General features: G+C 44.9%; 1 protein-coding gene and 1 long non-coding RNA gene across 3 annotated transcripts; both read left to right on the plus strand.

The window, feature by feature from the left end:
- The first annotated feature begins 352 nt into the window (after window positions 1-352).
- LOC114912369 (uncharacterized) lies at window positions 353-6,852 on the plus strand. Of its 2 annotated transcripts, XM_029258847.1 has the most exons (9): window positions 353-383; window positions 679-808; window positions 1,024-1,178; window positions 1,984-2,105; window positions 2,365-2,426; window positions 2,570-2,676; window positions 3,414-3,565; window positions 3,762-3,877; window positions 6,816-6,852. In XM_029258847.1, exons 1-8 carry the CDS (start codon window positions 368-370, stop codon window positions 3,855-3,857), a joined length of 840 nt encoding a protein of 279 aa, XP_029114680.1. In that variant the 5' UTR covers window positions 353-367; the 3' UTR covers window positions 3,858-3,877; window positions 6,816-6,852. The 2 variants fall into 2 exon arrangements, with proteins under 2 accessions (XP_029114680.1, XP_029114679.1); XM_029258846.1 differs by lacking the exon at window positions 6,816-6,852 and having other exon boundaries at window positions 3,762-4,026.
- Window positions 6,853-13,044: 6,192 nt separating this feature from the next.
- Window positions 13,045-18,279, plus strand: LOC114912373 (uncharacterized). The gene is made up of 3 exons (XR_003798230.1): window positions 13,045-13,114; window positions 17,673-17,735; window positions 18,043-18,279. It is a non-coding gene; the product is annotated as an uncharacterized LOC114912373 (long non-coding RNA).
- Window positions 18,280-25,011: the final 6,732 nt, after the last annotated feature.

A 25,011-nucleotide genomic window follows, 5' to 3' on the forward strand; every position in this document is an offset into this window, starting at 1 on the left:
GCCTAACCCGTCATCTCGTTTTCTCTCTCGTTGGATGTTCAAACCCCAGATGAACAGAATGCTGAACAGTCAACCAGCAACTCCCGTCGTCTTTCCACGGGCAAATTTCACGTAAGTCACGTTCTCCCGGTGGCAAGCTAAATGCGAAGTGGCAAAAATTATGCCTTCCGTACACAACGTGCTTTTAGCACACCAGGAACATCTGGGCTACATTTTGATCAGATGAAGTCGGTGTTTTGTCCTGACAGGACTGCGTTTTCACTCTGCCGATTTCTGTTTCAGCGTGACGGGTGACCAGGTAGAGGCCGTCGTGAGTTACGCCGTTCGAAAGGGCGACGTCAGCAACCCGAGCCCTTACCTCTCCGAGATGCTGAGAATCAGCGGTATGTTCAATATTGTTATCACTATGTTTTTACATAGACATTCATAATTTGTATTTTAGTTTATGGAAGTCATCTTGGTCATGTACTTATTTTTATCATTTTGCATCTTGGTATTTTTTTTTTTTTCAGAGGAATCTTTTTTACTTTTTTTTTAATTATCAGAATATTTTGTGTATTTCAGGTGTCAAATTGTTATTGAGAACAATGATTTTTATCTTTTAATATGCATTAATCACATTGTGCAGCGATTGCTGAACCTTTTCTTCATGAAGTGTTGCATTTTTTCACCTAATAGGTCTTGATTTCACCACTACAATCACAACCACAAGCTCATCCACAACCACAATTGCAGCTACAACCACAACTCCACCCACAACCCTATCTACTACAACGACTTCTCCAGTAGCAACAGGGTTTCCTATCAGGTAAGTGTTCTTTTGCAGTCCTTTTTTGATTGATCATTTTACAAAGTAGATTTTGCAGAGTAATGTGATTGAGATCATTAACCCAACTCTCTTTGTTTCTGTGAAGTAGTCCTTGTATCAGAAACTGTTCTGGCATCAATATACTCAGCATCTTTCATATTTAAACTGATCCAAAAGGCTGACTTTGTTTCTTTTAACTGTTTTTTTTTTCCCAGTATTGGATCAGTGCTCATCTCCATTCGTCTGGTGTTTGAAACCATATTGCCAGCACCCTCTGAAACCAACGTGCTCAGTGTGGCACACAATCTGTTTAACTTCAAACTCAGATCCTTGGACAATCCACAGATGGTGCAGAATATTACTTATGAAAGTAAGTCCTCCTCCTCTCGTAATTTCTGTTTCATCCCTGCATTTTGGGGGGGGGGGGGGGGCATTGGCACAGTGGGTTGGCCCTTGTCCTCTCTGGTGGGTCTGGGGTTCGCGTCCCGCTTGGGGTGCCTTGTGATGGACTGGCATCCTGCTCTGGGTGTGTCCCCTCCCCCTTCAGCCTTACGCCCTGTGTTGCCGGGTTAGGCTCCGGCTCCCCATATGGGACAAGCGGTTCAGATGGTGTCCGTGTCCCCCTGCCTTTTGTTACAATGTACAGGTAGCAGGAGAACAGTTGCACAGATTTCCAAGACGTCTTCAACTTACAAACAGAACTGGGACTGGAAGGCTGTAGTTCAATATTGAAAGTGCAAAATGTTTATATATTCAAAAATGTATAGCTCTGATGTTCATAATACTGACACCTAGCAAATGTACTTTGTAAAATCCTCACAGCTGGGAGACAGTGGAGTTCGATGATCATATGAGGCTGGTTAAATGAATGATTCCAGATTTTCTCATTCACAGTACCAGTGAAAGGTTTGGACACACTTGCTGAAAATATTTTTTCATAACACATTTGGTGAACTTGTCTTCCAAGCTCTTCTGCACCTTGGAAGACATTCCATACAAGTACTCTGCAGGTGTATCCAAACTTTTGACTGGTACTGTATCTTTTGTTCAGTCCCCTAAATGTTTGCTAAGTGTTATTAAAGGTTTGCTCTGCCAAATTAATCCTTAACTCACATTGTTGTCCTAAAGTTGAAAATAGGTTAAATATCAGCATTATTTTTCCCATTTTATTCCAGAGTTATCCAACCACTCCTTTGCTCTCAAATTTGTGTTTGCAATCAACAACGTCAACATCTCTCAGAATAACCAGATCATGAATTCCACTTACATCCAGATCCAGGACTCCATCAATACTTTGGTGAGATCACCATTCATTGTCGAAAGAATAGAACCAACGCTGATGTTCACACTCCAGTAAACCAGCAGCTGAGCATTCTGTCTTCTCTTAGAGCCATAGAATAAGGGGACACACACTGTAGGAGACAAAATTGCACTTCAATGTGTATTTCATCATTATTTTATCAGCGGAAATAAGAACAGTTATGAGGGCTGATGTGACATTTTGTTTAATCTCTGTCTTCTTGGTTTTATTCTCTTGTTGGATGTACAAACCTCAGCTGAATAAAATACTGAACAATGCAACAGCAAATCCTTTTGTCTTTCCACCAGCAAACTTCACGTAAGTCATCAACTCCACATGACTAGCTAAATTCTAAATAAAAATGAATTGTTAATCATGGAGATAAAGGCTGAAAATACTGAGTTATACTTTTTTCAGATAATGCTGACTTACTATGGGATTGTTTATTTTCTTTGTTTCAGTCTTATCACGATGAGTAACCAGATACAAGCTGATGTAATCTATATCTTCAAAGAAGGAGACATCACTAACCCGACCCCCTTCCTTTCTGGAATCCTGATAGCCAGTGGTATGTTTAACATTATTGTATTTCTTCTTTTAAATAGAGTACCAGTTTTTACATCCCTCCATCCATTTTCAGTAACCACTGGTCCTGATCAGAGTTGCAGTGATCTGGATCCAGATATCCTGGAATCACTGGGTGTAAGGCTGAGGGATTAGGGTTCGGAAGCAACATGGGTCAAGTAAATTTCTCAGCTTTTCAAAAGCAAGTAAACCTTATATTTGTAGTAGATGTATGTTAACTTTGTTCTTTCACACTTCTCTATTAGGTGACACTGTGGCACAGCGAGTAGCTCTTCTCTCTCACGGTGTCTGGGTGGTGTGAGGGGATATGGGTTTAATCCCTATTCAGTTTGTGTGGAGTTTGCATGTTCTCCCTGTGTCTGTGTGGGTTTCCTCCCATAGTCCAAAGACATGCTGTCCAGGTTCCCCCACAGTGTGTGAGTGACAGAGAGCGTGTGTGTTCCATTGATGTATGGATGAGTGACCCAGTGTAAATAGTGTATCTAGCAGTGTAAGTTACTGTGGTGAATAAGGTGTGTGGGCTGATAACACTACATGGAGTTCACTGGAAGTTGCTTTGGAGAAAAGTGTCTGCTAAATATGTAAATATTACATATTCCCTACTAAGTAAACACAGTTAATGTCCTCCATCATTTTGTCAGTCTTGAGCACCCAAAGAGACATGATGACCACTGCTGGTCAATGACTTCATGAAGCACTGAATTAGTGATTCAATTGCAGGTCTGAGTGTTACCACGACTACAACACCCATCCTTCTGCTCACCACCCCCCTGGGCAACGTCACCACTGCAGGAAGTAGTGCATGGATCTTAGGCTTCATTATCCCATGTGGTATCATTATCATTCTCCTGCCTTTCTGGATTTTGCTCTGTGTAAGTGTTCCCCAGTTTGTGTATGTGTGTGTGTGTGTGTGTGTGTGTGTGTGTGTGATAACACAAGAAATTCATGCTGTTTTTCTTGTTTTATCCCATTTCTACTTTACCCAAACTCAGCAAATATTCTATACTTGTGTTCTGATTGGTTGTTTTCATTGACTGACATCCCTCTTCTCCAACCCCTGTATTTCAGTGCCTGCTGACCGGTGGCTGTGCTGCCATTAGGAGGCGCTGGCAGAGAAGACGTACTTTCAACATTCAGTACAGACTTCACAACCACCTCTTCTGAACAAATAGAAGCTGCTTTGGGTGTGGTCATCAGTCATACCATCTGCTCATTATGTTTTCTTCACAGTATGAAAATGTTTTCAAACTATACATTTATACCATTATATATGTTTACTCATATGTTTTCTCATTTAAGACTGATTTTATAATACACACACACACACACACACACACACATTTTCAGAACCGCTTGTCCCAGATGGGGTCGCGGGGAACCGGAGTCTACCCGGCAACACAGGGCTTAAGGCCAGAGGGGGAGGGGACACACCCAGGACGGGATGCCAGTCCGCCGCAAGGCACCCCAAGCGGGACTCAAACCCCAGACCCACTGGAAAGCAGGACCCGGTCCAACCCACTGCGCCCCCTGATTTTATAATATAACATTTTAAATTTAGCTGGAATCTGAAATGTATTTAAGTTAACAAGGTTTTTATGTTGTATTCTTTTATTGAGACAAGTGACAAATTAGCAAAATAAAATCTATTTATTCTTATTTATCATATAAAATATATACAAGTGGCATTGAGGTTAACCAGTATTAGGCACAGTTTTATATTGTGATTTGCATTTTTAATTTATTTCTCTTAATTTATTGCTTTAGTCAATAATTAACACACTTTTTCTTGTGTTTGTATTATAAAAGTATTGTTCTTGTAATATATAAATTAAACACATTAACTTTCAGTGCTCATCGTGACTTTATTGTAAGTACAAATCCCATTTCTAGAATTGTTGGGATATTTTATAAAATGCAATAAAAACAAAAACCTACAATTTATTAATTCTCCTGAACTTCTATTTAACTAACAAAAGTACAAAGAAAGATTTTCAGTCTTTCTGCTCACATACTTGATTGCATTTTGTAAATATTAGCAAATTTAGACTATGATAGTTGGGGCAGAGGCAAAATAAGAGTGAAAAGTTTCTAGAATATTCAAATCACACTGTTTTGGAAGATTGCACAATAAGTGGGTTAATTGGTGACAGGTGAGGGTACCATGACTGGGTATTAAAGGAGCATCAACAAAAGGCACAGTCTTTGCAAGCAAGGAGGGGGTGGTGGCTCACCACTTTGTGCCAAACTTCCTGAGAGAACTGTCAATCAGCTCAAAAAGAACATTTCTCATTGCAAAACGCCAAAGAATTTAGGTCTTTTGCCGTCTACACTACATAATATTGTGAAAAGATTCAGGGAACCCAGAGAAATTTCAGTTCTTAAAGGGCAAGGCCGGAAACAACTAATGAATGTGTGTGACATTTGAGCCCTCAGACAGTGTTATATAAGAAACCGTCACGTTACTGTGAAAAATACAGCTATATGGACTCGGCAGTACTTTGGAAACCGTGTGGTCAGATGAGTCCATGTTTCAGCTTGTTTTTGGGAAAAACAGACGTCGGGTCTCTGTGCCAAAGAGGAGAAGGACCAACCGGACTGTTATCAGCGAAATCTGTAAAAGTCAGCATCTGTGATGGTATGGAGGTGCCCACGGCATGGGTGACTTGTACCGTATGTGTGAGGGTACCACTGACACGAAGGCATATATTGGGATTTTGCAGAGACATATGATGCCATCAAGGCAACGCCTTTTCCTGGGAAGTCCATGGTTATGGTTCAGCAAGATAACGCTGGGCCTCATTCTGCACCTGCTACAGTAGCGTGGCTTTGTAGACACAGAGTGTGTGCTTCACTGACCTGCCAGCAGTCCAGACAATGACGAACATGGACTGTTGAGCAGCTGAAGTCTTGTATCAAGCAAGAATTGGCAAAAATTCCACTTGCAAAACTGCAACAATTAGTATCCTCAGTTCCCAAATGAGTGAAATTAAAGGAAAGGCAATGCAACATGCTGGTAAACATGCCTCTGTTGCATCTGTTTTTCAGTGTGTTGCAGGCACACACACACACATTTTCAGAACCGCCGAAGAGGAGGACCCGGTCCAACCCACTGTGCCACCGCACCCCCTCTGTGTTGCAGGCATCAAATTCTAAATTTATTTATATATACAAATTACAATTAAGTTGCTCAATGAAAACATTGAAAATCTTTTCTTTGTACTTTTGTCGGTTAAATAAAGGTTCAAGAGAATTAACAGATTGCAGATTCTTGTTTTTATTTCATTTTAGAAAATATACCAACTTTTCCAGAAATGGGGCTTGCAAATTTGTATTTCTGGGGCCATAACTGGGACCACAAGCCTGTTCATAACTTAGAATTTTTGTGCAAAATCATTTAATGCTAGTAGGGGGGCGTGGTGGCACAGTGGGTTGGACTGGGTCCTGCTCTTCGGTGGGTCTGGGGTTCGAGTCCCGCTTGGGGTGCCTTGTGACGAACTGGCATCCCATCCTGGGTGCGTCCCCTCCCCCTCCAGCCTTGCGCCCTGTTTTGCTGGGTTAGGCTCCGGCTCCCTGTGTGGGACAAGCGGTTCAGACAAGGACATTTAATGCTAAATAATCCTGTAACACACAGGGACCGACGACTGAAGCTAGAACCCAGATGTGGGATCTTTTATTTTGACTCCTGATGGGCAAAGCCATACTCATGGTTGGGGACAAGTATGGGTCAAAAAATCAAAGTGTGGACATTGTTCCGAGGAATGATCCAAAATTGTGGTTGATGAGGTGAGGTGAAGGTCAAAGCCATGAGAAGCTGGGCTTGGGGTCGAAGAAGCAAGGAGGGGAGATGCAAGGCAAAGATTAGGCAAGGAGAAGGTGAAGGTCGAGAAGCAGGTGAGAGGGTTGTCTCTAAGAGATCCCACGGCTTGGGTGTGGTGGTGTGGCAACCTTTACGCTCCATGCTGCAGATTACCACCAGGTGCTTGCGTCTGGGGTGTAGTCAGGGGTGTGGCAAATACAGCAAAAATTCTATTTTTTTTCATAGGTTAGGCCTTGTTGAAAATGTAAGATGAAGCACGCACGTGCACACACACACACATTTTCAGAACCGCTTGTCCCTTGCAGGGTCACAGGGAACCGGAGCCTACCCGGCAACACAGGGCGTAAGGCCAGAGGGGGAAGGGGACACACCCAGGACAGGACACCGGTCTGTCGCAAGGCACCACAAGCGGGACTCGAACCCCAGACCCACCGGACAGTAGGACTGCGGTCCAACCCACTGCGCCACTGCGCCACCGCACCCCCATAAGATGAAGCTCTTAAGTTAATTAAAGATTGACTGTTAGATTTTATTCTGTTCTGATTATTCCGATTTTATTCTAGTTTTCAGCATCCCTCTTTATTGCAGTCTCATGACAGAGACAGGATACATCATGGCTACGACACAGTTTACTTTATTAACTTTAAAACTGTAGACTTTAAAATGACTGAAAATAAAAAAATGCATTTGCCCTCAGGGTATTACGGAGCAGTACTGAGTAGTGCTGCTGCATCACAACAGATCAACTGTTCGGCTGTAAGTTCAAATCTGGCTCAGTTTGAGTGGAGTTTGCATTTTTCATATGTATTGTTAACTGCTTGTCCTGGTTAGGGTCACAACAGCCCAGAGCCAATCCGAGCAGGACGGATGGCAAGAATGAGGGGGGGTATGTCCTGGAGGAGATGTCAGTTCATTACAGGGTAGCCTCACACAGACACATTCAATGACCCATTCACACACAAAAGGCAATTTAGTTTTGTTTAGTTTAACAGAGCACATTGCAAGCTATTGGCTGCTAAAAACAGCCGCCCTGAGAAACAGACTTGCCGGTTTGCATGCTTGGCCTCTGAACAACACACACATACACGCACATGCACCATTCACAGACAAAATTTATTGCACAGCTCAGCTGTCATTATGAATTCAAGGGGTTGGTTGAGAAACTGCCCATCCCAAACCGATAAAAAACAAGGTAAAACCTTGATTAGTCAGTCAGTTGATTGGTCACATTAGGACATGGGATTTTTTTCTTTGAGGACATATTTCCCAGTTGGCAGCTGAAGTAAATACCATGTGGGTGAGTGGTGGGGAGTGGGAGGTCACATATCTTGTTTATCACTCTGAAACTGAATCTGTATTAAACAGTTTATTACAGCAATGCCTTTTCTCACACCTGGGATATCTATTGGAACATTGAAGTCGCAATGCCCCATGGACAAGTGAAGGAGTGCAGGCATCACACGCAGCCAAAATGAATGATACCACATACACGCACCCTGCAGACATTTCCTCACACATCATTGCCTACCTCTCAGACATCTCTGACTGCAAGTCTGATCACCACCTACCACTCAGCCTCTCCAATAGAAAAAATCCTCCACCTCCCTGCTTGTCCGTCTTCTGTAGAGAACTCTATGAAATTGTACAACTTACTCATTTTGTCAATACTGCAACTCTCTGCTGTCTGTTTTACGGCCTCTGCTATCAAACTTTTCCACCTGATACGGAATACAGTGGTACAAGTTGTGTTTCACCTATCAAAGAGTTCTCATGTATCCTTCCTCCCCAGCTCTTTCTATTGACTTCCTATAGCTGCCCAGATCAAATTCAACACTCTGGTTACAGCTTACAAAACCCTTCAGTGATCTGCTCCTGGATATGTACAAGACCTTATCGATTGCTACACCCCAACCAAATTACTATGCTGCCCCCCTCAGCCTGCTTGGTGTTCCCATGCACAATAGACTGAAAATGAAAAAAAAAAAAAAAAAAAAAAAAAAGCAAGGGGGTGCAGTGGTGCAGTGGCGCAGTGGGTTGGACCACAGTCCTGCTGTCCAGTGGGTCTGGGTTTGAGTCCCGCTTGGGGTGCCTTGTGACGGACTGGCGTCCTGTCCTGGGTGTGTCCCCTCCCCCTCCGGCCTTACGCCCTGTGTTGCCGGGGTAGGCTCCGGCTCCCCGTGACCCCGTGTGGGACAAGAGGTTTGGACAATGACATGACAATTCAGACTCTGTTTGATGTTCTAAAATACTGCAGATCATGCTGTGCCCAGTGCTTCAGAGCTGAGATCATGAACCTGCGCTGGGGAGCACCTGCATAGCTGTCAATACACCTGCTGCACATAAAGGGTTGGTGGAATGAATGATTTCACCCTGCACACAATTAAACTGAATCACAGATTTTGTAACTATGGGTGCAAACAGAAAACAGAGTACATCATGCACATTTCCGCACGCACACACAATAGGATTTTTAATTAAAACTGGTTTTTCAGGAACTCCTTGGAAATAAAAAAAAAATCTACACCACAACCCAAAGGTGTTCTATTGAATTCAGATCCGGTGACTGGGAAGGCCTCTGAAAAACATTAAACTCATGGTCATGTTTAATGGTTTAGTGGTGAAAGGGGGAGCTGAGCCACAAGGCAAAGCTCTGTATTTACTGGTCGATCTACATCCCTACCTTTACCTAGGGTCATGAACTTTGGGTAATGACTGAAAGAATAAGATTGCGGATCCGAGCGGCTGAAATGAGTTTTCTCTGCAGGGTGTTGGGACTCACTCTCCGTGATAGGGCGAGGAGTTTGGGCATAAGATAAGATAAAATAAGACAGAATGTTATTCATCTCGAAGGAAATTCTTGTGCCAGAGATTGCTCAAACAGATTAACCAAACAATTAAATATAAAAGTTTTTTTAAAAAAGTACACAAAAAAGTAAGAAAGCAAAGTGGAAGGTAGAAAGTGACACAGCACATAATATTACACCTTATATTACATTATTATATTAAAATTTAAACAATTTAAAACAATTTCACATGATATTAAATGGTTATATTGCTAGTAACGTTGAAAGAAGTAATGATATTGCACATAATAATTATACAATTATACTCGATGTTACCACTTTACTCCCGACAGAAGGGGGAAGAGTTATACAAACTGATGGCCACTGGTATAAAAGACCTCCTATGGCGTTCTGTGGTACGCCTCGGTGGTCTTAATCTACGGCTGAAGCTGCTCCGCTGTGCTTCCAACGTGGCATGCAGGGGATGAGAGGCATTATCCATAATACTGAGTAATTTCCTCAGCATCCTCCTCTCTAACACCTCCACCAAAGACTCCAATTCCATCCCCAAGACAGAGCCAGCTTTCCTGATGAGCTTATTGAGTCTATTGGCATCTGTTGCCTTCATCCTGCTGCCCCAGCACGCTACAGTGTAGAAGATAACACTGGCCACCACTGAGTGATAGAATATCTGCAGCATGGTTCTGCAGACACTGGAAGACCTAAGTTCCTGAGAAAGTACAAGCAGCTAAAACCTCAGTGTTTTTAGTCCAGTCCATCTTATTATCTATGTGAACACCCAGATACCTGTAGTCCTCAGCAATGTCCACCTCTGTTCCCCGGATGCTAACGGGATTCGGACAGGTCTTTTGCTTCCTAAAATCTACCACCAACTCCTTGGTCTTTGTTATGTTGAGTTGCAGGTGATTTAATTTGCACCACTCCACAAAACTATCCACCATGCTCCCAGACTCAGCCTCCTGTCCCCTCCATCCTGGAGGAGCCACTACTCCTCCACATCGAGAGGAGCCAGTTGAGCTGGTTGAGCAGCTGATAAGGATGCCCCCTGGGCGCCTACCTTTGGAGGTATACCAGGCACGGCCAACTGGGACGAGGCCCCGAGGTTGGCCCAGGACCCGCTGGAGGGATTATATCTCACAGTTGACCTGGGAATTGCTGGGGATCCCCTAGGCTGAGCTGGAGGAAGTTGCGGGGGACAGGGGTGGCTGAGCTTCTCTGCTCTCCCTTTTGACACTGCGACCCTACCTAGGACAAGCGGGAAAGAAAATAGATGGTGTATATATCTATATCTATATCTATATATATATATATATATATATATATATACACATACAGATCAGCCAAAACATTTAAAACCACTTGCCTGATATTGTTTTGGTCCCTCTCTAGCCATTAAAATAGCTCTGACTCATTGAGGCATGGACTCCTCAAGACTTCTGAAGGTGTCCTGTGGTATCTGGGACCAAGATGTTAGCAGCAGATTCTGTAAGTGTTAGGTAGGGCCTCCATGGATCAGGTTTTGTTTTCCAGCACATCCCACAGATGCTGGATTGCATTGAGATCTGGGAATTTGGAGGCTAAGTCAACACCTTGAACTCTTTGCCATATTCCTCAAACCATTCCTGAACAATTTTTTGCAGTGTGGCAGGGCACATAATCCTGCTGAAAGAGGGCCACTGCCATGAGGGAACACCGCTGCCATGAAGGTGTGTATGTGCTCTGCATCAACATTGTAGATGAATGTTAACTTGATGTCCCAGTTCACACAGCACAGCCAACAAGAATTTTTCTGTCCAACAAAATAACCAAGTCTTTAACATATCCTGTACGCTTGTTTATACCACTGGTAGGAAAGATTGTGTCAAGAGTTTCAGCATCACCACCCACCACAGTACCTCTGTTTTACTGGCATTTCGAAATAAAAAAAAAAAAAATTACTCATCCATAATTTATATGTTAAAGCAGTTTGCTAAAGACACAATATGTGATGGGTCACCAGGCTTAAACAAAAATATAGTTGTGTATTGCTGTGTATATAGTAGCAGTGAAGCTATTCTCCAGCCACCACATAAAGAGAGGTCACATTGAACAACACACATCTTCAGTTTAAGCCTGACTCTTTCTCTCATTGCCTTTCAAGCACATTATTTATGCTTAATCTTAAATCTGTTAAACTCACAGTCTATTAAGCCTGAAATCAGGGAAGCACAGCAGTTTACAGTGTCTGCAGTGTCTGGATGTGTGACTCACAAATGTCCTTTGCTATAATTATATTGAGAAAAATAAAGTGGAAATCTACTCTGTGAGCTGGGAGTTGGCAGGCAGAATTGTATATGTACACTCCTGTTTTATCCATTCCGAGACTTTTGTCACAGGACAGGGAAGGGAGGCAGGAGGTAGGTTGTTTGGACCCAGGCGTGGGTGAGGTCATCCCGGATCCAACAAACCCCCAGAGTCAGGCGAAATCAGTGGTCAGGGACAGGTGTCGGTTGATTGGGGTGCAACACGCCTTTTTTGGGGACAAGACAGGACTCAGAACAAGGGAACGCAAGCAGAGGTCAAAAGCCAGGTAAACACAGGAACGAGGAACAGGGTACAAGGTATGAAACGCTGAATTCACAAGCCGGAGAGTTGCAAGATTCTACAACCTTGTGCTGGGACGGCCCTGCCTTTATCCCTGGCCTTGTTGGTTGTCCATCAGGTACGGCTGCTTGATTTGTGGGCGTGACAACTTTCTTCTCAGTTAAATACACAAACACACACACTTACAGCAGCATAAAAGAGCATGGACAGAGACCTATTTATCTATCACTTCTCTTTGGATGGATAACTTTTAAGAGCATTGCTTTTGTGGAAAGGGGGAGTGCAGTGGCACAGTGGGTTGGACCGGGTCCTGCTCTCCGGTGGGTCTGGGGTTCGAGTTCTGCTTGGGGTGCCTTGCGATGGACTGGTGTCCTCTCCTGGGTGTGTCCCCTCCCCCTCCAGCTTTATGACCTGTGTTGCCGGGTTAGGATCTGGCTCCCAGCGACCCTGTATGGGACAAGTGGTTTCAGATGGTGTGTATGTATTTTTGTGGAATACTTGGAAGCAAAGAACTAATAAAGAAAAACTTATTGCGTTTATGAGATCCTACTGTTATTTGCACAGTATTGTGCATGTTACTTGTTTGTACGTAGTATTGTCTGGTATTATTAACTAAATAAAACAAATGTTGAAAAAATTATTATTTTTTTATTTAAAAGGGATTGTATTGAACAATATGTTTTTGATGTAATTAAAACTTTAACTCATATCATTCTTTTTGGTTTATTTTCATCATTTCTATAAAGCATTATTTTAATTAATTGACCAAAAGGATTAGCTATGTCTGTACCCCATATTAAAAGTGCTATAGCCAGAAAACTGCTTTTCCACGCTGCAGCAATTTCTGGGAAGAAACAAGTTTCTCTTTCATGGCAGTGCATGTGAGAAAGGTGTGGTGAGATTCATCGAAGAAATAGACTTGTAACAGCAGGTTCATTTCTGAAATGTGCCTTGTTATGCATTTTTTTTATAACAGTATGAGCCCTGTCTGATTAGTCAACAGAGAAAAGTGTATTTTGTTGTATAATTTGCATATGCAGTGTGTCTAATTTTGTAGTATTTAAAGTCTTATGAAGCTAACAAGCACAGTAATAACTATATATATGTAACTTTTCAATGTTTGACTCTTGTTAGGGTCTTCCTCACACTGGCCACTGTCACATGCAGTACCCGGTCACCCAGGTGTGGAGGGGCTTGCACACCTGCATGTTGCAAACGTGAGTAGAAGTTGCTGAGCTCATCTCGGTGGTCGCCGTATCATTCTCACAGGTCTGTGGTGGTGGCTTGTAGTCTGCAATGGTCTCAGTACCTCTCCATGAGTGCCGTGTGTCCCTGTTATCCATGGAGTGGTTGTTGATTTTCTGTACATACTGTAACACAGAAAACATAGAAAAAGTAACAAATAACATTAATTGGAACCCTCAGGTAATATGTAAGCAAAAATTACAGTATTAAAATGTTTAAACAATGGAGCTGTTTCTTAGAAAAAACAAGTGCAGGAGACAACTTCTTTCATCCACAATAAACAGATATGTGGTATTCATCATTGTTATTACCATGCCTCCCACTGGCATGGCTTTATTAATGTTAACTTCCCATAATTTTGTATTTAGAGCATACACAGTAACACCCATAACATAAATAACACTCTTACAAGTGGTGGCTATCGAGGAAAATGTAACTTAGATGTAATTTACATGGTAGGGTACAAATATATTTTTATATTTAATAATTGCAATTGTAATGTAAAATATATAAGACATATACCGGTATGTAAATAGGTACTGGTGTCCTTTGAACTGTAGTTCATATTAATAATATGGGGTCCAAATGACACTTGCCAGAGTACTTTCTCAGACTGATGCATGAATATGTAGTGGTTTATTTAATGAATTGTTACCAAGTTTTATGTAATCTGGAAAAAAAAAATGGAAGCAAAGTGGAAATAGTGGCAGCTTTCTTCAGAAATTATGTTTTCCCTTAGAAAGCTTGAAATAGAACACGGAGAATTTTACTCGTGGATCTCTCTATAGACTATGGTTTTTCTGAAATTTATGTAATATAGTGTAATGGGAAAGTGAGCGATTTCACAAACATTTGTTGTGCTTCGGATCAAACTGGTTTAGCAAGACCAAGACAGTCAAGGTTTTGAGGTGTTTTGAGGTAACTTTTAAATACTTATGCTTTAAGAATTTTGAATAATATAAGCTTGTCTGAGGATCTAGCAAAGCATCATTATAATGATTGTAAAAGACAGTTTTCCAACCTGTGGGACACTGTCACCAAACAATAGGTCCCAAATACACAATGTAGCTGATAGGTTAACCGGTGATGATGCGTCATCAGCTTTTGATGAGGACAGGAATGCATCAGCTACTCCCAAGTGCATCCCTCAAAAACATTCTGCTCGAAAGACGTTACTGTGTTTACATATCTGCCTTGAAAAACTTACTCAAAGCACTGTGGTATATGACACCAGAAGGCTTGTACGAGATGTTAATGCATCTTGCAGAAGGCATGAGGGCCCATGTTTCCACATGAAGATCTCCAAGATGAATACACTACTGTCTCACACCCCTTATTCCCTGCCCCCTGCCCCCCAGCTCTGTTAACATTACAGCTGTGCTAGAGCACAACTCTTGGTATGATCAGATAGGACAATACTGCGACATGGTGATCAGGCCAGGACCACTGTCCTGCTCAGAGGAGAGGTGACGGAAATCGCAGCTCACAGTTGAGGAGCACCAGTGTGCGTAGGCAGGAGGGGCAGGGAAACAAAAGGAAAGAGCATCAGGAGCATCATGCTCAAAGAACTGCAGGGCTTTATTAACGTCAAATGCTCACGTCAAGGTCACATTCCTCAGTTTAGGGCGTATAACAGTGCAGGTAGTACAAGGGGGCCCCACCTAATCAAACGGGTAGGGTTAGGGTGAGATTAAAAACCTTCTCATGCACTCAAAACACAATAGATCGTTACTACAGCTTCCGGTGAAAGGTACTAAACTAGCTCAGGAGACACTGTGGATAGCAGTCAGTACATCAGAACTTGAAAACTCCTGGAGATCCACAAACTAATCACAGGTGTTTTACCAAAACAGAAGGATCATCTCATTTGACCACAAAAAAAAAAAGGAAAATCTAAAGAGGTGAGTGTTTTTCTTGAACTGAGGAAAAAGAGGTAGGGGGTGCGGTGGCCGCAGTGGCACATGTGGGTTGGACCACAGTCCTGCTCTCCGGTAGGTCTGGGATTTGAGTCCCACTTGGGGTACCTTGCGACGGATTGGCGTCCCGTCCTGGGTGTGTCCCCCTCCCCCTCCGGCCTTACGCCCTGTGTTACCGGGTAGGCTCCGGTTCCCCGTGACCCCCTATGGGACAAGCGGTTCTGAAAATGTGTGTGTGTGTGTGTGTGTGTGTGAGAAAATAGTTAAAATAATGTATCGTTTAACTCATTTACATTTAAAAAATTGACATGATAGAAAAAATCGTGATATTGTTTCAGTGATCACTGTGCTTCTGAGCCTTTTTTTAGTCTAAGAGTCTGATTTCATAATAGCGTCATGTCCGATGTAGACAAATGCATATACTAGCTTTTCCGTATCTTGAAGAGAAAGTAATGACCATTAAACAACAATCCTCATGTGCAGGATACTCAACCTGGACAAATAAGTAAAATGAATATTAAAGGGCAGGTCTGGGTGAAAATGATATGATATAATTCTCATTCTGTAAAGGTACATTAAAAAAAAAAAGTTTTGTTTTTTTTTCATTTACGACAGTTATGAGTTTCAGTTAGTTTTAATGCATCTATTTTGTTCATCTCATGAACATAGTTGTAAGTAGCACAGTGGTGGAGCAGGTAGCACTGCATTCCTGCAGTATCTCAAAAACAGAATTTAGAGATTACCAAGACTGTATTGCAACTCCCAAATGATAACTGTCATTTAAAGCAGTAATTAAAACAAGAGAAACAGGCACCTTGTGCCACCTTGAGAGAGTCAATGACAAGGGCTCATGACAAAATTATTGTAATAACCCTAACCCTTACTGGAGTTTGGGTGAGAAATGTTTTATTGTAAATGGCTGAATTGTGGGGGTGCGGTGGAGGGTGGTGGTTTGACTAGTGCCTGCTGTGTGGCGAGTCTGGGGTTTTGGTTCTGCTTGGGGTGCCTTCTGGTGGACTGGTGTCCTGTCCAGGGTGTGTCCTCTCCCCCTTTGGCCTTGTGCTGTGGTGCCGGGTAGGCTCTGACTCACAGTGACCCCGCTTGGGACAAGTGGTTGTAGACATTGGTTGGTTGGTTGTTGTGGGGACTTACAGGGAATGTAAGGCGGTGAGTTTGTTACCCAGTGAAGGGGAGAGGAAAGCCTGAGGAGTGCTAAGTAGACTGGGAAGGCTGATTGGAGATGCAGGTCCTTGAGAAAAAGGGGTTGTAAGGAAGAAGCACTGGCACAGTCACGAGGGTTGCGAGAAAGGGGGGGGGTTATTCAAGTTGTGTGGGTCAACAGACAGGGAAAGGGAGGGAAACGGGGGCACAGGGAACTGGTAGGGTCGTGGGGGCACTTGGAAGGGGGGGTTGCGTTTGGGGTCGGGGTCGTGTAATGATTCGCCGATGTCTTGGGGTCGTCTCCCGCATCGGCTCTCCTTCTCACTGGCCGGGCCGAAGAAAGAAATAAGGGCATTGATTGTTGCCCCCCCCCCCTTCAAACTACACCGGTCTTTGGCCTGAGAGCATTATTTCCATGTATTAGCGCCTATACCTCTCACTGTGTGTAGATGTTCAAAGAAATGTTCGTAATGAACACTGTTTGTGCATCCTTCTTCGCCCCATCTGAACCCAGAGTGCAGCGCATTACATTGCACTTGACATATTTCTCCTGTTGGATACATTGATCAGTAGCCTGTGTAGAATATTAATTACAGTTTTAGAGTTACTGTCACAAATATTAGATAGCATTGATGGGTAACTGAACAATGAAGTTAGCTACTGGAATCAAGGGTTTGTGTTGTCAGTTGGATTAGCATTATTACTGAGAAATGCAGAACGTTTATTTCAGTCCAAAGACAATAGTTCAGTAGGCTTTCATTTCTGCTGTAATTTACAGCATTAATTGAACATTTGTATGAGAAAACTATGGCAATTATCTGACCACCTTTGTTGGCACAGGAGCCGTTTGGTGTATGTAGACTTTGCACTAGCATATTGCCTGTACTGAGAGTTCTGATAGCCCTAAATTTCAAACATTGACCGTGACATTCTTAGTTTCAAGGACAGTTGGATAGTGTGCCCATAGCCTCTGAAATGCCTTGGACAGTCCATATGACATCTGCAATCATTAGGATCAGTTAAACTGTGGTCATACTACAAGCCACAATATTTTCCTTAACTTTCTTAATTTGTGATTTTGCTGAAATGTCTCAATTTTCTTTCACCGAGTGATTCTCAAAGTGCACATGAAATGGTTTATTACTTTATGCAACTAATCTGTGGCTAGTTACTAAAAATCATAATAATAATGCCATTTATAGCCATGGTCAGGGCCATTGTAAAAGTGTAAAATGATCTATCTGTGATCTGGGTGGCTCTTTCTTCACGGAAAGTGTCACATTAGTGTCACATTTTTGGGAAACATGGTGAAAGACACAAACTGACCCACAATAGTAATGGAAAGATACTTTTCTAAATGCCAAGCCACATTACTGAGTAGTGCAGACTAATTAGTCCGTGGTCCCAAACACTGAAGATGTAATAAAATTAAAACAAAATCTTTACCTTTCAGGTGGGGAGAACGACTTGCAAACATGGATAAGATTTCAATAGTTGCCCTGTTTTTTTTTTACAGGTAAGGATATATGCACACACACACACACACACATATATACAACTATATAGAAGTAGCAAAATAACCATAATGTACCACTGACTTATTAAATACAAACAATCTTGTACTGAATAAAAAAAAATCATATAGAAGTAATAATAGCAAAAATAGTACATTAAAAAGGCCATTGTTAAATTATCCTGCTTGTGTTCTACCGTAAATTTAAACAGCAAAACTTGCCAAAGAGTGACTTTAGTAATTTGGTTGAAACTGATTGGTTCCGGAATAAAACTAAGAATTAAACATGAAATCTCTGACACTCTCACAGCTACAATTCCTCCTCTAGCATCAACAATTAATGCTCAAGTTGAAAACAAGGCATTTCTTTCAACCACATCAATTACAACTGAAACAGCTACAAAAACCACTACTATGGTACCATGGACCACGACAAAGGAATTCGCAACTGCGACCATGGCCAATAAAGCCCACATGAAGCGCTTCAGCCTAAACAGCGATGAATGCCACGATCACAACCACCGACACCATCGACGCCACCGACACTGCAGACCTACCACGCGACCTGCAAAAATGACAAGTCTCAGTTCAACAACAACATCCGTCAATGCAATGCTGAGTTCTGGAGTACAGCTTACCTCAACTACTGCACAATGGAGCACATTACTCACTGCTACAAGTTATGTGACCACACCATCATCTAGTAGTCCTGCTACTACTGCAAAAACAACCACTACACACCAGTTCCAGCAGCGGCAAAATCCATCACTACACCTCTTGCTCCTACAGCTGCAGACTTCACCACTTCACCTCCTGCTCATATAGTGGCACAGTCCACAATTACACCACCAGCTCCTACAGAGGAAAAATCCACAACTACACATCCTGTTCTTACAGTGACACAGTCCAAAACTACACTTCCAGTTTCTACAACCACAGATTCCATCACTGAACCTCATGCAACAACTGCACAATCCCCTGCTACAACTCCTGCTCCTGCAGGCCGCAGACTCCATAACTGAACTTCCTGCAACAGCTGGACAATCCACAGCTACACCTCCTGCTCCTACAGTAACACAATCCAAAACTACTCCAAGAGCAACACAATCGACTGCTGCACCACCACCTTTTATACCTGCACAATCCAACACTACACCAACTTCTACAGTAGCTCAGTCAACAAATATACACCCTGATCCTAGAGTAACACAACCCACAGCTACACCTTCTGCTACTACAACTGCACACTCTATCACTACACCACAATCTCCAACAATGGAACAATTCACAACTATGCCAGCAGCTCCTACAATGGCACAATCCATGACTTCGCCTGCAAACCTGACAGTGGCACAATCCAACGCCACTCCAACTCCCACAGTAACAAAATCCACCACCACACCACCACCTCCTGTAGCCATATCTCCTACAACAACTGTACAATCAACATCCACACCAAAAGTTCCAATAGCAACACAATCCACAACGACACCATCTGTTCCTACAGCCACACAATCCATCAATACAGTACCAGCTCCTACAGTGACAATATCCACCACTACACCTCCTTTGCCTAAAGAACAACAATCCACAACTACACTACCAGCTCCTACAGCCACAGACTCTATTACTGAACCTCCTGTAACAACTGCACCATCCACAACTACACCTCTTGCTCCTACAGTGTCACACTCCACTGCTACACCCCTTGCTCCCACAGCCACAGACTTCACCACTACACCACCAGCTTCTACAGTGGCACAATCCACCGCTACACAACCAGTTACTACAGTGGTACAATCACCAGTACACCTGCTGCGCCTATGATGACACAGTCCTCAACTACATCTCCTGCTCTTAAATTGGCACAATCCACCACTAAACCTTCTGATCCTATAATGGCACAGTCCTCAACTACATCTTTTGCAACAACTGCACAATTCACCACTAAACCACCAGTTCCTACAGTTGAACAATCCACAAAAACAGCGATTTATCCTACAGTGGCACAACCCACCACTAACCTTTCTGCTCCTACAGTAGCACAGTCCACAACTACACCTCTTTCTCTTACAGTCACACACTCCAGCACTACATCTCTTGCAAGAAACCGCCATATTCAACCAGCACACCTGCTGCTCCTATAGTGGCACAGTCCACGTTACCTTCTTATTCTACATTGGCACAATCCACCTCTACTCTTCCTGCAACATTTGCACAACTCACCACTACACCACCAGCTCCTACAGGAATAAAGTCCACAACTACACCTCTTTTGTCTGCAGTGGGACAGTCCACCTCTACACCTCCTTCAACAATTACACAATCCACAGCAACACTTCTTGCTCCTACAGCAACACAATGCACCGCTACACCTCCTTCTCCTATCGCAGCACAATCCATCACTACACCTGCTCCTACAGCCACAGACTCCATCTGTACGCCTCCTATGACAATTGCGCCATACAGTACTACAACTGCCACCACTTTGACCATCACAGACATAAGCAGAACCATTTCCTCTACACCAAGTACTCCAGAATCTGTGGCTACTGAAACGACTACAACTCCCACGACAACCGAAACCATCACCACACCAACCACTGCCACGGCATCACCCACTACTGTGACATCAACTACTACTGCAACGACGACAACTCCCACAACATTTGAAAGCACAACCCACACGACCAGTAGCGCGACATCAATACTACTGAAACGACTACAACTCCTTCGACAACCGAAAGTAGAACCGCTCCGACCACTGCCGCGGCATCAACCACTTCCGCGACGGTCAACTACTACTGCAACGACTACAACTCCCACGTCAAGCAAAACCACCACCACGCCGACCATTACCGCAACGTCAACTGCTACTGCGACATCAACTACTACTGAAACGACTACAACTCCCACGACAACCGATAGCACCACCATGCCGACCACAACTGCAACGTCAACTACTACTGCAACGACGACAACTCCCATGACAACCCAAACCACCACCACACCGACCACCACCACGCCGACCACTACCGCAGCGTCAACTACTACTGCAACGACTATAACTCCCACGACAACAGAAAGCATAAACCACGCTGACCACTGCCGCGATGTCAACAGCTACAGCACCGACAACAACTCCCACAACAACCGAAATCATAACCATTCCGACCACTACCGCGACATCAACTACTACTGAAACGACTACACCTCCCTCGACAACCGAACCACAACCACGCCGACCACTGCCGCGATGTCAACAGCTACTGCAACGACTACAAACTCCCACAACAATTGAAAGCACAATCATGCCGACCAGTACCGCGACATCAACGACTACTGCAACGACTACATCTCCCACGACAACAGATAGCACCACCACGCCGACCACAACTGCAACGTCAACCACTACTGAAATGACAACTCCCACGACAACCTAAAACCACCACCACGATGACCACTACTGTGGCCTCAGCTACTACTGCAACGAGTACAACTCTCACGATGACCGAAACCTCCACCATGCCGACCACTACCGCGCCGTCAACTACTACTGAAATGACTACAACTCCCACAACAAACCGATAGCACCACCATGCCAACCCACAACTGCAACGTCAACTACTACTGCAACGACGAGAACTCCCACAACAACTGAAAGCAAAACCACGCCGAACAGTCCCGCGACATCAATGGACTACTGCAACGACTATATCTCCCACGACAACCGATAGCACCACCCACGCCGACCACAGCTGCAACGTCAACTACTACTGCAACGACGACAACTCCCACAACAATTGAAAGCACAACCACACGACCAGTAGCGCGACATCAATACTATCTGCAACGACTACAACTCCCACGTCAAGCAAAACCACCACCACCCCGACCACTACCGCGACTGTCAACACTACTGAAATGACAACTCCCACGACAACCGAAAGCATAACCACGCCGACCACTGCCGCGATGTCAACAGCTAATGCAATGACTACAACTCCCACGACAACCAAAAGCATAACCATGCGACCACTACCGCGCCGTCAACTACTACTGAAACGACTACAACTCCCACAACAACGATAGCACCACCTTGCCGACCACAACTGCAACGTCAACTACTACTGCAACGACGACAACTCCCATGACAACCGAAACAACCAATACGCAGACCACTGCCGCGGCGTCAAGCACTTCCGCGACGTTCAACTACTACTGAAACGACTACAATTCCCACGTCAAGCAAAACCACCACCACCCCGACCACTACCGCAATGTCAACACTACTGCAACGACTACAACTCTCACGACAACCGAAAACCACCACCACGCCAACCACTTACCGCGTGCGTCACCACTTCCGCGACGTCAACCATTACTGCAATGACTCCAACTCCCCCGACAACCGAAAGCAGAAACCAACGCCGACCACTAGCGTGGCGTCAACTAATCCTGAAACGACTACAACTGCCACGGACAACCGAAACCACCACCCGCCGACCACTGCCACGGCGTCAATACTACTTAAACGACAAGAAATCCCACGACAACCGAAACCACCACCACACCGAACCACTACCGCGACGTCAACTACAACTGCAATGACTACAAACTCCCACGACAACCGAAAGCAGAACCACGGCGACCACTAGCGTGGCGTCAACTACTCCTGAACGAATACAGCTGCCACGACAACCGCAAACCACCACCATGCCGACCCACTACCGCGACGACGACCACTGCCGTGGCGTCAATTACTACCGCGACATCAACTACTACTGAAACGACTACAACTACCACGGACAACCGAAACCACCACCACACCGACACTACCGCGACCTCAACTACTACCTGCAACGACTACAACTTCCACGACAAAGCAACACCACCACCACCACCGACCACCACCACGCCGACCACTACCGCGACGTTCAACTACTACTGAAATTGACTACCGAAACACAACCACACCGTCCACAGCCGCCGGTGTCACCCACTACTGCGATCGTCAACTACAACTGCAATGACTACAACTCCCACGTCAAGCAAAACCACCACCACCCCGACCACTACCGCGACGTCAACCACTACTGAAATGACAACTCCCACGACAACCGAAAGCCATAACCACGCCGACCACTGCCGCGATGTCCAACAGCTAATGCAATGACTACACTCCCACGACAACCAAAAGCATAACCATGCCGGAACCACTACCCGCGCCGTCAACTACTACTGAAACGACTACAACTCCCACAACAACCGATAGCACCACCTTGCCGACCACAACTGCAACGTCAACTATACTGCAACGACTACAACTCCCACGCTCAAGCAAAACCACCACCCACCCCGACCCTACCTACCGCGACGTCAACCACTACTGAATGACAACTCCCACGACAACCGAAAGCATAACCACGACCGACCACTGCCGCGATGTCAACAGCTAATGCAATGACTACAACTCCCCACGACAACCAAAAGCATAACCATGCCGACCACTACCGGCCCGTCAACTACTACTGAAACGACTACAACTCCCAACAACAACCGATAGCACCACCTTGCCGACCACAACTGCAACGTCAACTACTACTGCAACGACGACAACTCCCATGACAACCGAATAAACCAATACGCAGACCACTGCCGCGGCGTCAAGCACTTCCGCGACGTCAACTACTACTGAAACGACTACAATTCCCACGTCAAGCAAAACCACCACCACCCCGACCACTACCGCAATGTCAACCACTACTGCAACGACTACAACTCTCACGACAACCGAAACCACCCACCACGCCAACCACTACCGCGGCGTCACCCACTTCCGCGACGTAACCATTACTGCAATGACTCCAACTCCCACGACAACCGAAAGCAGAACCACGCCGACCACTAGCGTGGCGTCAACTACTCCTGAAACGACTACAACTGCCACGGACAACCGAAACCACCACCACGCCGACCACTGCCACGGCGTCAACTACTACTGAAACGACAATAAATCCCACGACAACCGAAACCACCACCACACCGTCCACAGCCGCGGTGTCACCCACTACTGCGACGTCAACTACAACTGCAATGACTACCAACTCCCACGACAACCGAAAGCAGAACCACGCCGACCACTAGCGTGGCGTCAACTACTCCTGAAACGGCTACAGCTGCCACGACAACCGAAACCACCACCATGCCGACCACTACCGCGACGCCGAACCACTGCCGTGGCGGTCAATTACTACCGCGACATCAACTACTACTGAAACGACTACAACTCCCACGACAATCGAAACCACCACCACACCGACCACTACCGCGACATCAACTACTACTGCAACGACTACAACTTCCACGACAAGCAAAACCACCACCACACCGACCACCACCACGCCGACCACTACCGCGACGTCAACTACTACTGAAATGACTACCGAAACCACCACCACACCGTCCACAGCCGCGGTGTCACCCCACTACTGCGACGTCAACTACAACTGCAATGACTACAACTCCCACGTCAAGCAAAACCACCACCACCCCGACCACTACCGCGACGTCAACCACTACTGAAATGACAACTCCCACGACAAACCGAAAGCATAACCACGCCGACCACTGCCGCGATGTCAACAGCTAATGCAATGACTACAACTCCCACGACAACCAAAAGCATAACCATGCCGACCACTACCGCGCCGTCAACTACTACTGAAACGACTACAACTCCCACAACAACCGATAGCACCACCTTGCCGACCACAACTGCCAACGTCAACTACGACTGCAACGACTACAACTCCCACGTCAAGCAAAACCACCACCACCCCGACCACTACCGCGACGTCAACCACTACTGAAATGACAACTCCCACGACAACCGAAAGCATAACCACGCCGACCACTGCCGCGATGTCAACAGCTAATGCAATGACTACAACTCCCACGACAACCAAAAGCATAACCATGCCGACCACTACCGCGCCGTCAACTACTACTGAAACGACTACAACTCCCACAACAACCGATAGCACCACCTTGCCGACCACAACTGCAACGTCAACTACTACTGAAACGACAATAAATCCCACGACAACCGAAACAACCAATACGCAGACCACTGCCGCGGCATCAAGCACTTCCGCGACGTCAACTACTACTGAAACGACTACAATTCCCACGTCAAGCAAAACCACCACCACCCCGACCACTACCGCAATGTCAACCACTACTGCAACGACTACAACTCTCACGACAACCGAAACCA

This window comes from Scleropages formosus, chromosome 16, assembly GCF_900964775.1.
Source record: "Scleropages formosus chromosome 16, fSclFor1.1, whole genome shotgun sequence".
NCBI classification, from domain to species: Eukaryota; Metazoa; Chordata; class Actinopteri; order Osteoglossiformes; family Osteoglossidae; genus Scleropages; species Scleropages formosus.